We start from the raw sequence: 13,268 nt of genomic DNA on the forward strand, positions 1-13,268 counted from the left end.
AATATTGTCTGAACACTGCTGAGTATAAGGCTGCGTCCTAGATTTGGTTTTGCATTTCTTTCTTTGTGGTCATTTTGCAAATTGTTTGGTTACAATATTTACATCTTGGCTGTTCGGCAACAGTCTGTAGTGGTTCTGGTAATTTTGTGGCTATTTGTTTTCTGTTTAGTGTCTTATTTTGGGATATTTTCAAGGTGAGGACTAGAGGTGTCCAACCTGTCTGACTCGTGCTAACTAACCCATTTATGAGAATGTATAGCCTGCGCAATAAAGGTTCACTCAGAGAAATGAAAACTTAAATAAACACAACTGATTGCTACTTTCAAGCCTCCATTTTAGGAGATTTTCCGGCTGCCTAAATGTTTGGCGACTTTATTTTGAAGGCGCTCTCCGTGAGTCCTCGGTGTTATCACGTGCTCTTGACTCCGCTGTTATGGAAACGGGGGGCAGTGGGCGGGGCCTGCGGGTGCCACAGGACTCCTGGTTGACGCGGTGCGGGAGTCTTCAGTGACCAGCTCTCATCCCTCCGAGACACTGTACCGCACAACTTTCCCCCCGCAGACCGCAGACCGGTAGTCCCCCGACCCCGCTCCAGTTTCCGCCTCATTTTTCCTGAAATCCAGGCCACACGAGACCTGTCGCTTCTCCACCTTCAGTGGATTCAACCCGCACACCCGCCTGCAGGCAAAACACGCTGCCGCTGCAAGCTGGGGGTGTAAAAGAGAGAGAGAGGGAGAGAGGGGAGGAAAGAAAACAGACAGGAGGAGCTGTGGAAGAAGGAAGGAGCCGGCTGGCGATGAGCTGCATCTCCGTAACTAACAGATGAGCGCTGAGCTGCGGATCCAGCTGACCGGGGGGGATTCGGGCGAAGAGTCCGGGAACAGTCGAGGAAACAACAAGTTTGAGCCTGCAGAGTCGGTGTGCTGGCGGAGGAGCTGCCAAACGCCGCTTCGTTCCTCTCTGCAGGTTATTCACTCCACAGCACAAAGTTGGACCAGACGGAGAAGTTTCCACACCGGACTTCATGCTCCGCTGTCGGCCGTCAGCTGCAGTCAGCTCCGGCGTGTGTTTGTGTGTGTGATTTTTTTTTTTTTTTTTTTTTTTGCTGCAGTGTTTGGACCACAGTGCGAGTCTCTCTGATCAGAAGTCCACTTTAAATGCGGACTGGTTTGCGGTCAGTAAGTGCACAGCAGATCTGCCAGTGCCACTTGATTTGTAATCCGAGGCCAGACAGAGCCGTGTTTTCCCGTTCAGCACCAGCACCATGGAGCTGACATGCAGGAGCATCGTCCTGCTGGGCTGCATCTTCCTCGACTGGGCTCATCTGGTTTCTGCAGAGGAAGGTGAGTCTGTATGCCAAGACTTGTTTTTCTGTGGGAACGTTGCAGAGTGACATGTCTAGTTGGTTACACACCCTCCGTTTTACCAAGACAAAATGCACTAACACGCCTGCAACCCAAGCATCACACAAGTTGACCTAAATTTGTGTTCCATAATCACGGAGCTATCATTAGCAGGGTGAGACTTAAACTGCACTGATTAGAAGTACTGTATGTTACAGGCATAGCCTCAGCCTCCACATGGATGTCAGTGTGAACATCTTCACAAGAAGCTTGTTCCTCTTAATAGCCTATTCAGATAATTCTGAAAGAAACCAGGAGACGAGATCAGAATTAACAAATACATCGATTTTATCCCCCTGATAACTTTTCCAAGACGGTGTCAAAAGGTTAAAAAGAGGCTGCTTCCTGGGGGGCCTTAACCAATTTACCCTAAAATCAATATGAAAATACTCAGTGGATAGAGGTTGACAGAAGGCTGGAGTGATTTTGTTTCTTTTGTGTGTGTGTGTCAAGATCTACATGACACAATTTATCTTTACTTAACTCAAGGAAAACCCTCTAATGCTTTTGCATCAAATATGTAATCTGAATCTTAATATATATGTGCTAGCAGCAGGTTTGACATTAATGGGTAAAGTGGAGTGGATCTGCTTAGTGAACCCTGGAGGGACAAATAGGACCGAAAGACTGATAGTATGTGCTGCTGAAAAAGGAAGAATGATGGCTTCAGTATAGTGCAGTATCATCAGTGTAACAGCCAGGCCAATGTCTGGATGATTTGCTTATTGCAGGGGTGGGAGTCCTCTGTGTTTATTTGTCTTGAATCTCCTATCACCTCTTTGTCTTTTTGTTCAATAGAGGAATTTCATTTTCAGAGTGACCTGAAAACTGATTAAAATTTGCTAAGAATGTTGCTGAGACAACTTTCCGTTAAACCTTTGATGGGAAATAGTCCTTGAAAATAATAACCCCATGTTTACTGAGGATCAAAGGATCACAACTGGGTTTCTTTAAGAGCTGTTGTACCTCAGGGTTTTTAAAAGTACCTAACTGCTGTGTAGGCTACACGCTGTTATGTTCCTGTGAAGCCTCCTCTTTATTCTCTGATGCTTGTTTTCTCTGGTTGGTGCTGTTTGTGGGCTCAGACGCAGCTGATGGTGCATCACTGTGACATGATCAGCATGTTTTCAAAATAAGTAAAATAAAAAAGTGTCTCTAAATGAAAATGGATGAGTGCATACAGTGCAAACACTACGCTGATATCTAACACGTGCTGCTGTGTGAGGTTCAATTTTTGCAACCTAAAATAATAATAATAAGATATATTTGCTATGACAGCAATAATCACATTACCTATAAACCTTTTTCTTAGGTTTGCTCATTACAGTCAGTACTTAGTGTTTTATATTGCACAACACAAATGTCCTATATATGTGTGAGTGGAAGAAGCACTAATCTCATCGCCCACAGATTTCATTTTTTTTTTTTTTAACTTGGATATGATTTTCTTCATCCACACCCACCAGGAGAAGATGTTAAATTACTTCATCTACTGAGAATCTGAATTCTTGTGGGAAAAACATTGTGGACTTTGTATTCCAGCAGAGGAGTTTGGGATTTTCCCAGACACCTCATTCTGGTCAAAGATTTCCGGGAGCACAGTGTCTGGCTGTTTGTGGAGCTACAGCTTCTTCTCGAGTTGGAGATTTTAGACCACAACACCTGATGCCTTACTCAGCTGACAGTTTTTAGTTCTTTTTTTTTTTTTTTTTTAGGAAATACTTAGGTTCAGGGTGCAGAGCTTTGCTGACAAAATGGCAAAACCTGTCCCTAAGAAAATCTGCTAAATGCCAAATAAATACTGGTTCTGAATGGGTATGATGTGGCAAGCAGGGCTAAAAGGGGTTGTAGCGCCTTCGTCAACTGGCTCCCGAACATCTGTGTCTTACCAAGTGTAAATAAGATGTCTGGTCTCCATGTCTTGGGTAATGGCCCACTCCTCTGCCTGCATAGTGTGGATCACCCTCCCCTTGTTCTCCAAAGAGGAGGGAATCCTGTAATGAACTGATGGGAGGGCAGATGAAGCTTGCAGCTGCCAAATCTCTCCTCCTTTTCCAACTAAAGGATAAATGACTCACTTACACACGCCACTTGTTCGTTCTCCGCATGGATCTCTCTCCATTCTGTCTGCATGAAGATTAAAACACAGACCTCTTGATCAGATAATTACTTTGGCTTGAAATTAATAACAACCTTTGGGTGGAAATTAGTAACGAGCACGCACGGCATTGTCACACAGCAAAGCACAGCAAAAACAAACTCTCTCGTTCGTCTCGCCTTGAATATAAAATATGTATCATATACAGAAAAGAAAACCAAGGCTTTAAAGTGAAAAAGCAGAAGCGTTTTATCCAATATTAATAAGTCCAACTAATGTCACCCTGCTACAATTTTAAAATATATTTGAATTTGTAAATGTAAGCTATAAAGATTCCCTATCCTCCCACACACAGTCAGCCTATAAAATCCATATTTTGTTTGTCTCTCTGCCTCTATTCCTTGCACATCCAGCTTCCCACTTTTACCAATGACAAGATGCACCTAGCAACAAAGCACAGCAATCTCATCCACCTCTTAAGATCCAGAGCTTTATTACACTTTATAAAACTATTGTCCATGGCTTGTTGAGACTTAAGACAGCCAGAGTGACTCAGAGGCCTGTGTGATCATCTGAGGTGAAAAAAGTTTCCAATCAAACTGAGAATAATTTGAGAAAAAGAAAATTAATTTTTGTGCAGTGCTGTGAATATGATGTGAATATCAGGAGTTTTCTGCATAATAAACAGCAGGTGGGGGGAATCCATGCAGTACAAGACGGTGTACAAGTAATTAGTAAGAAGCCGACAACCCCAAATGATAGGAAAGAGTGGACATGACAGATATGACATTTGTGTGTGTATGTATTGGAGGAGTTTTGCTGACGCCTGATATTTTTCAGCTCTCCGTTGCTACAGAAATAGGTCTCATACCCTGTATGAACTACCTGATAGTTAAATTGCCTGTTGCTGTTGCACTTTGCCAGTGTGGTTTTATCAACACCACAGTTTTTCCATTTCAGCTAAGTGTAATTTTTTTTTCCATATTTCTGCAAAAGTAAAAACTTTTCTTGCCAACTGTTGTATTTTTTTAAGTGCAACTTCAAAATGTGCATAAAGAAGGTTGAAGATAACATACTTGGAAATGCGCAAAGGGGCTCACTTTACATGTGTTCATGTAACTTGACCACAGATCAGTAGTGGCAGAAAAGTAGCTGAGTTTGTGAAGTTAAAGTCTAGGAAGCTGTGCTGTCAAGTTACAGCAGTGTCTCTTTGGGAAATGTGTTTGGCTTTTACTCAGAACATATAGTTTAAAACATCTTAGTAAATTTGTCTTTCGGGAGTGCCTCTTTTCCAATATGATACGTGTTCCTGCAGCTGTTCCTTTTCACAATGCAACAAGGGAGTAGTGCAGCTGCCAGCGTAATTGTTTAGCTGGGTCACGTTCTGTTGGATTGAAAAACATCAAGAGCAGTTTTTAGCTGGTGTTGATAGAAAGACGGATGAAGTGTCACCCTATCTCTTACAAATTTTTTTAACAGTCAGGATTTTTTTTCTATCTGTATAACACACTCTCAGACCAGAGCAACCTTTTACCAATGAGGAGACGTTAATCTTCAACTCGGCCCTTGAAATGATCCATGTCCCGCCTCCATTGTGAACAATGAGCTCACACAGCAAAGAAGACAGACTTTGGGGCAAAGTGGGAGTAATGAGATAACAAAGTAATAAATTCATGTTTCCATTCGGGTCACATGATTTAAAACAATTTGTTAAAAAAAAACAAAAAAAACAAACATAATTGCCATCTTAAAAGCTGACATATTGTTGGTAGTTGTTAGATTGAAGAAACCAAGTAGGCTGATGCACATCTGTCGCTCGCCTAAAACAAATACTGCAACAACTTACCGGATGCTAATCTCCAACATGTTAAACAAAATGTAACAGGCCTCTAAATATATTTATATTATCTGCTAAAGTAGAGTGCGTTTAGGAAGAAGGCAGGATTGGCATCGACACTGAAATAGGGAGCTCTCACATTTTGTGTACTGTCTGCGGTTTATTCTGTCACCTCCCGACTCCCCATGACATAACTAGCATGATGAATAACTTAATGCCTCACTATCTAAACTAAAACTCACTAAGTGTCTCAAGCACAGAAAGGATGTTTTTATCACAAAGGCCTCACTTGAGCCTCAATCTCTTCTTTCACCGATATGTAGCCTTTTCTTTTGCTACTCTTTCCTTGTCCTCTGTCTCCTTGATGTTTGACTGGTGTTATGCTGTTTTCTCTTGCTGACTGTCTCCCCTGCCGTGGAAATGTGGATCGTTTCCCAGAAATCCTTTTAAACGGAACCGATTTTTATAAGAAAGGGATTTGCATTTAAAGCAACCCCCCCCCCCTCACTCCCCCACCCCCACCCCCTTTTTGAAAGCCTCTAGCCCATCATCCTCAGCACCTCAATCCGATGATTAGTTTCCTCAACAGTTAAACAGGCATCCGAGTGCCACAAGTACTCTCAGTCCCTGGCTCTTTCCCCCTCTCATAGAGAAGCATGCATATGGCAGCCGGGAATTGCAGGTGGATGATGGCTTAGCTTGGTGAGAGGATACACCCCCAGCCCCATACATCCATGTCAGGCATTCACTTTGGAGAGCCTGTCTGTCCTCCACCCACACACTACTCTCCGAGAGTGGGACACAATGGGGACAGACTGCAGCAGAGAGGGAATGAGGCCACAGCCTATCAGCCATAAGCACCAAGGAGAATGGCACTTTTAGAGGGATGGGGATTCTCTTTGAAGTGAGTCAAGGAGAGATGGGGAGACTGGCATGAGTCAACTAAACTGAAAGAGCAAGTGCAGGGAGTGCAAGGAGGGTGCAAGTATCTGCATGTCTGCTCACCATGTAATGAGCAAAATGTGCGTATTGCCCGCTTGCATTTTGTAATCATACACCTGCTGCAAAATATGAGCTGCTCTGTATGTGAATATGCGAATTTAATGGAGGGATTAAAAAGGCCTTTAATTTGAGGACAACAGCATCGGAGGCATTTACCTCAGTTCCATCATTTACATTCATCTTGCACACAAATCAACAAATTACAACCATTATTTGAGGCATACTGAATGTTTTTTTTTTCTCTTGCGAGGCATTACCACATGCCATTGTATGTTCTTCCTGTGATGTTTTTGTTGTTACATTCAAAAATTTCTCTGCATGCTCCATCAGTAGACATATTTCGGTTTGAGTCTGGGATATTTTCCTACCTGCATCACACGTTGACCTACATCTTGTATTTGATATGCCGGTTTATAAGTTAAAATGCAATTCAGTTTGCATAAGTCTGCAGAACTTGTGCATGTTTTCTTCCACCTTCATACATGCACATGGCTCATGCCTCCCAGTGCCTGCTTTCACATACCACACTGAACCTTGTGGGATCTGCTAAATACGGTATAACAGAGACATTCCTGCGTGCTAGCTGCCCTCCTACAGTTTGCACACAGCTAGGAGGGAGTTGTGGTCCAAAAAGGGAGAGGACAGTTCAGTTAAAGAATCATTAAACACCTTTTTTGGCAGTTTGCTCCCGTTATGTTTAAGGAGTGCTGCTCCCAAAAAATGTTTTCTTTCTGTTTTCCCCCATGTCACCATTACTTTAATTGCAATTGATTGCTATATGCTCTCAACCCTATCCAATCTTTGAAGAGTCATTATATTCTAAAATTGTGCTTCTGAAATTCAAACAGTTTGTAAACTATTGAATTCACTCCCTGTTGAAAACACAAAATGGCTGAATGGGGAAGATGAGGGTGGATGTGTACAAATTGACTGTGTTCTTCTTTGTGCTGTAACAAATGGCCTCATGTTGGAAGATGAGTGGATTTTTTTATTATCTATGTATATGCAGTCTGTATCGGTCAAAGCCGCACAAAGAGTCGCTCATCAGGCTTTTTAGGAGCGATGCATACACTGATGAAGAGAATTAGCTCTCAGCGTGTCTGTTGCCATTTGAATATGAAGAAGTGCGATGCGTCAGAATAGAAGAGAAAATCCTGTGTCTGTTCTCTTGTATCTCTTCTCAGATGTGTCAATCCTTAGATGGTTATCTAGCTGGAGTCTGCACCGCTAGCTTCATGCTGTCCACCTCCCACAGCAGATTAGTCACTGAAATCCTTGTATGTGTGTGCGCGTACACTAGTGTGTTTGTGTGCATACATCTTTTCTTTGGCAAAATAATTTTTTCCCCAAAATGAATTGTAGACTTTACTTTAGAAGAGGCTTTGATAAAAACTCTATTTTATGTCCAGTAGCAGACATTTTTGGGGCTCATGAAGAATTCCTTAGAAGCATCACAGCGGTCCATGGAGCTATGTGGGTTTTCATCAAGCCAGATTTGAAATGAGATAGGTCACCCGTTATATATTATTTTATTGAAGTTAACATGCAAGAAATAGGACTTGACTTTGTTGCAGCAGTAGCATTTTATGATATATGCTGGTGCCCTGAGAATGAACATAAGAACATGTTGAGGTGGATCCATGAGGCAATCATGTTAATAATTAATCTACAGTAATCTAACTGGCAAACTATCTGGTCGAACTGTTGGAAGGACAGGGCGTTTTGTGAAAAGTGGGGTGGGAGTCTCCCTTGCTGGTTTGGAAGATCATCCCAGATTTCATTGCTGTGTGACTGCCGAGTGTCTGTCCTGCAGGGGCATTGGTCTGATACTCGCCCCTAGTCTCAGCTCTCCTGTAGACAGGAGAAGACTGGTGGGCAGATATCCTCTTTGAGACCGAGAAAGTGTTTGAGATCAAGCACGTACTCTGCTCCTTCCCATGGTGCTTATTCAGTGATGCCACATAGCTCAGCTCAGCTCTTGCGGACAATCAGCTGCCCTCAAGCCTTCTATATAGGAGATAGCTTTACTTTAGGCTAGTTGGTTTGTAGAGAGCTAATGTGTGAGATAGTGTGTGATAATGTGTTTTAACTCCCAGGCATAGAGCAGCGAGGTATCTGTATTAAATTGTCAGAACCTGAATTTGCTTCACGAGGATCATGGTGCTCTAGTAAAAGACACACGTGACAGTTTTCAGTCTTGTATGACTATATGCCAGTTTAACCCATATCACAGCAATGATGTGAAGAGCTTCAAAGATAATAATAGAGCTCTTCTGAAAATCCATTTAGACATTAAAATGTGCTGTTGCCTCTGCCAGTTCTCATCATGCATGTAAATTGTCTTGTGTATTATTTGTTTGAAAAAAAAAAAAAAGTATCAAAGTAGATGAGGTGTTGAGGTGTGAGTTTTTGTCTACGGCATTTTCTTTTCTCCTCTGCAGTTGTACAGATGGTAGCTCTTGACAGCATCTAACAAATTAAAACCATTTCTTCATAGAACAGAAGCAGAAATTGCCTTTTAAACAACCACTACACATTTATTTACCAAGGCGCTTACTCTGTCTTGTTGCATCAATGTTTTTGAAAGATGATGATGATGATATTTTTGTTTTGTTTAGAGGAGGTTACATCAGTGAAGAAAGGGTCATTGAAACAAGGCATTTTCTTGTCTTACCATAGTATTTCCATTAAATAAACAGAATTAAAATATATTTCCTTTATTCAGTTAGGCTGTAGTGGTATCATTGTGAATTTGTGTGGATATTCATTCTTTACAAATAAAACAGAAAGCATACAATATAATATATTATTCAATAAAAACATATATGAAGGATATGTATTTGATAATACTGTGACTTATGATGATTGACATCCAGGAGCTGGAATTTAAAATGAAGAATAAAGGGCAATGAGGGAGGAGAGAAAATCACAACAACACTAAAAGGTTAATGAAAAATAGCTGGTGTAGAAGGGATAAAATTGTGATAGATCGGCAATAACGTCATACATTGACTATTAAATGGCAACTGTTTTGTTTCATCAAATTACTTTCGCAAATTTTTTTTGTAAAAAATGTAAATTTTCTGCTCATTGCTTCTCTAAGGTAACGCTTTTCTTTGTGATAAATCATTGTTAATTAAATGTCTTTTGGACAACAAAAAGATAGTTAAGGCACCATGGTGGGCTTCGGTAATTATTATAAGTCAAGTTTTCACTTTTTTTCATTTTCTGAACAAAAAAATTAATCAATTAAAAAAAATTGCTAGTTTTAGCTCAAATTATGGAGTTTCATAATAATTACAGTGGAAATGATCAGTGGAAAGTCCTATAGCCTCAAACACCAAGAGATCACACACCACAGGTATGTCCGCCGCGTCTCTAGCGAACTCTTACCAGTTCTTAGTTCAAGGCAGCATGACTTGTGGAAACGCAGAGATTTTGAAATGTGCAGTATACCCTCTCAAAATTTAATGTCCAAAAAAAAGAGGTCTTTTTAAGTTTTCCTTTGTAATTCATTCCTCCTCTTATATGATTCTGTATCAGGAAGCCACCAGGGAGTTGGTGTAGCCCGCAACAATGTTCTCAAGAAGCAAGTCAGTTGGGTTATTTTTAAAGCAGGCTTGAGAAAGCAGTGCCCCTAATTGGAAGTAGCAGGGGGTGAATTCACTCACTGGCAGATCAATACTCCAAAAAAACTGAAATATGCTGTAATACAAGACAACTTATTCAATCATACAGCATGAGATAGTGCAGGAAAGTCTCTGTGTTAGTCTTGAGCTGTGTCATGTGTCCACTTAAAATTTTAACTTGGAATGAATAACCACAAAGTGTAGTGGAACTTTTTCTTGTGTCCTGTCAGGAATTAAATGGTAAATTCCAATTCTAAAATTGTTTTCACTTGTCGATGCTTGCATCAGTCGGATCCTATTGTACACAAACATCCATTTCCTAGGATGACATTGTCCTTTATTGTGAGAGGGTTATACATGTGACCTTTCCAGACACACGGTTCATTATTCTTTTAATAGAGTCTCTTTGGGACTCTCTTTCACCGCATAGCTATGTGCTTTTTGTTTGTTTGGGTGGAGAAAAAGCTGTTAAGAGTCCAAGATGCTTGTTTGCTGTTCAGCCTTTGACACCACATGTCAAAGCTGGCAGCAATGTAAAGTTAACCTGTTAGTGTCAAAGCTTTTGACACTAAATTGTGACTGTGAACATGTTACTCCTGTGATGAAACAATTTTTTGTTGTAGTTAATCACACTTAATAAAAAATGGCCAGAGACCCTTCCTAGATCAATCTTCATTTATTTTATTTGTTGAGTGAAAAAGCCAATATTCTGTTAAGAGATTTTACAAAAAAGTAGAAAATTTTAAAAAGCTGATCAGAACATCTATGCGGCTGAGTAACAAAATAATAATAATAAGTGATTTGCTAAATGCATTATTAGCTGAGTAGGAGTCAGTGATCACTTACACACACTCTCTTCTGTAGATGACTGATGTACTTGGGGAAAACATCTTCAGCTGGAAAGGATTAATGTAATGATTCAGTCATTGCTAGTCTCTGCTGCCATGTTAACTTAATACAAAACATTCAGAGGTCAGGTACTGTAGATCTGTGCTTAATCCTCACTGATTCAGGCCACTCAGCTCGGTTCACAGTAGCTATTGTTGATCCTCTCCAGTAGCATCTTTGGTTTCTGTCCAGTATGAAGCTTCCTCCCTAACTTGGTTACATCCTGTCCTGGGACAGATACCAAGCACAACACTTACTATTGTACATCCTCTACAGACAACACAGAAGAAAAGTGTAACAGATAAACTAATTTTTATTAATCTCACCTTTGCTCCTTTCTTCTGACTTCTTCATGACACATACCTAATGTAGCTCAGGCTTTAGTTTTACAGTAGAGCTCGGTAAGCCCCCCACCAGAACAGGAGACGGGAAGGGGACAGGAACCACAGGAAGCTGAGGTCTAATCTCACTAGACACAACTCATGTCAAAGACACACAAACATGACACAAAGACACACACACACACACATACAAATACTATGCAGGGAAGCTGACACATGAAGGAAAATAATATTTTCTTTTCATTTGCATTCTTCATGTGCACTATTGTAGATAACGAAGGTCATACAAAATTTGCATTTCTAAACATTAGCCAACAATATTGTAGCATTTGGTCAGTGATAGTTGGAGGACAGTCACTTCTTGTATAATGAAGGTGATAAACTCATGAAGGAATCATTTGAGTAGTCCAAAACATGAGACATTTTTTTGTCTAATGGCCGCTATAATCCAAAAAACTAATATTCCAAAAAGTACATAATGTTGGATTTTTGTAAAGGTAAAAACAGATATGTATTTGCTTTCCTTTCCTGTACCATAAACATGATGCTGTAGTCAGAAGCCGGTTAGCTAAACGTTGGCGTACTGGAAGACTAGAAACAAGGCAAACAAATAACTCTGTCCAAAGGTAACAAACTTCTTCTACCAGCACAGATGGGGGGATGAAATCAACAAGATGAACCCTGATAGGGTGCTTTTGAGCTGCTGGTAGGTGATCTGGACAAGCCAAGGCCAGCTGTATTCCTCTCCTCAGCTAGGATAACCACCAGACCACGAGAATGGCATCGATATTCTCATGTAATTCTTGGCAATGAACCAAATAAGCCTATTTCCCAGAATCCAGAAGTATTCCTGTAATTTTAAATGTGAAACATGGAGGGTATCAAATTGCTTGAGGCACCAGAACATCCCATAAGCATGTCTGATTTCAGGGTATTGGCTTTGGAAAATTTGAAACATGTGGTGGCTTCATCCCCCAAACCACTTCAGGTTCTGAGTGAAACCTGGAGGACATTAACTCTCCTGTCAGAGAATTATTTCACTAGTCCAAGAAACTAGTCAAACTTCATATCAAGCCCTTGACGGGAGGAGCTTTAATTCCCACACCACCAAAGATATGTCATGCAAGCAGATGTGACTCCTTTGCTCCAAAATGTATAAGTTAGTACATCTCTGTGTCTTTTGGTAGCATTGTATTTCACTCAGTTATTAAATGTAAATGGGATCAATGTATGTTAGGAAGTTATGATATGAGCATCCAGATATAGATCATAATGACACCAAGACTTCATAGCTTCATGTTCACTGACCTGACACTGAGTGTAAGTGTTCTAATGAATGCAGCTGTAACACTGACAGATACAGTGAAAAGCCAGTCTAGTTTTTATGCACGTCATCTGTAAATCTCAAACCTCCCAACATCTCTCCCCCTTCTTACATTTCTCATTTTCATTATCCCTGTTATTCCCCTCTGTCTCCATTTTTCTAGGTGCATGAGAGTAATTGGCACTCTGTTTCTTTAATTAAAATGAGGTCTAATTGCAGCTGAAACAGGGCAAACCGTTCTTATGCCTATAATTTCCCTATCACACTCCAGAGCCTCAGAGAAAGTAGAAAATAGGGAGGGAATTGGCACGCAGTGTAGAAATTAAAACAAAAATGATTTTGCAGAAAAAAAAAAAAAAAAAAAAAAAATCTGATCAAATGTGTTCTGCTCTCAAAATTGAGGTCATTTGTCTCAAGTCTGAAAACAGCTATAGAAAAAATGAGGGGGTGGTTTTTGGCCATATAGTCAAAAATCCAAAGTCAGGTTTTGCATTTCAGAAGACATGCGGGTACAACAGCCTCCATCGTTATCTCCTTTTCATACAGAAACCTTATACCTTTCCCTGTGATGTGCTTTTTCAGCTTGGTTTCTGTGAGAGAAATAAGCTGTACCACTTGCTTCAAACGTACCCCTCACTGTATTTACTGAAAATAAAATTGGCTAGTGATTCAAAGAAACGTTTTTTTGTAATTGTAATTCTAAGGTTCTGGCCTTGTCTTCTTGCCAGCTGCAGTATCAGTTTTGA

General features: G+C 40.6%; 1 protein-coding gene across 1 annotated transcript in view; it reads left to right on the forward strand.

Moving 5' to 3' along the window:
* The first annotated feature begins 480 nt into the window (after positions 1 to 480).
* Positions 481 to 13,268, forward strand: part of ephb4a (eph receptor B4a) — a 32,978-nt gene continuing 20,190 nt past the window's right edge. The window contains exons 1-2 of the mRNA XM_029518707.1: positions 481 to 966; positions 1,112 to 1,343. Of these exons, the coding sequence (XP_029374567.1) occupies positions 1,265 to 1,343 (79 nt within the window). The 5' untranslated portion in view covers positions 481 to 966; positions 1,112 to 1,264. The remainder of the gene's footprint in view (positions 967 to 1,111; positions 1,344 to 13,268) is intronic.

Source organism: Echeneis naucrates, chromosome 14 (genome assembly GCF_900963305.1).
Source record: "Echeneis naucrates chromosome 14, fEcheNa1.1, whole genome shotgun sequence".
Lineage (NCBI taxonomy): Eukaryota > Metazoa > Chordata > Actinopteri > Carangiformes > Echeneidae > Echeneis > Echeneis naucrates.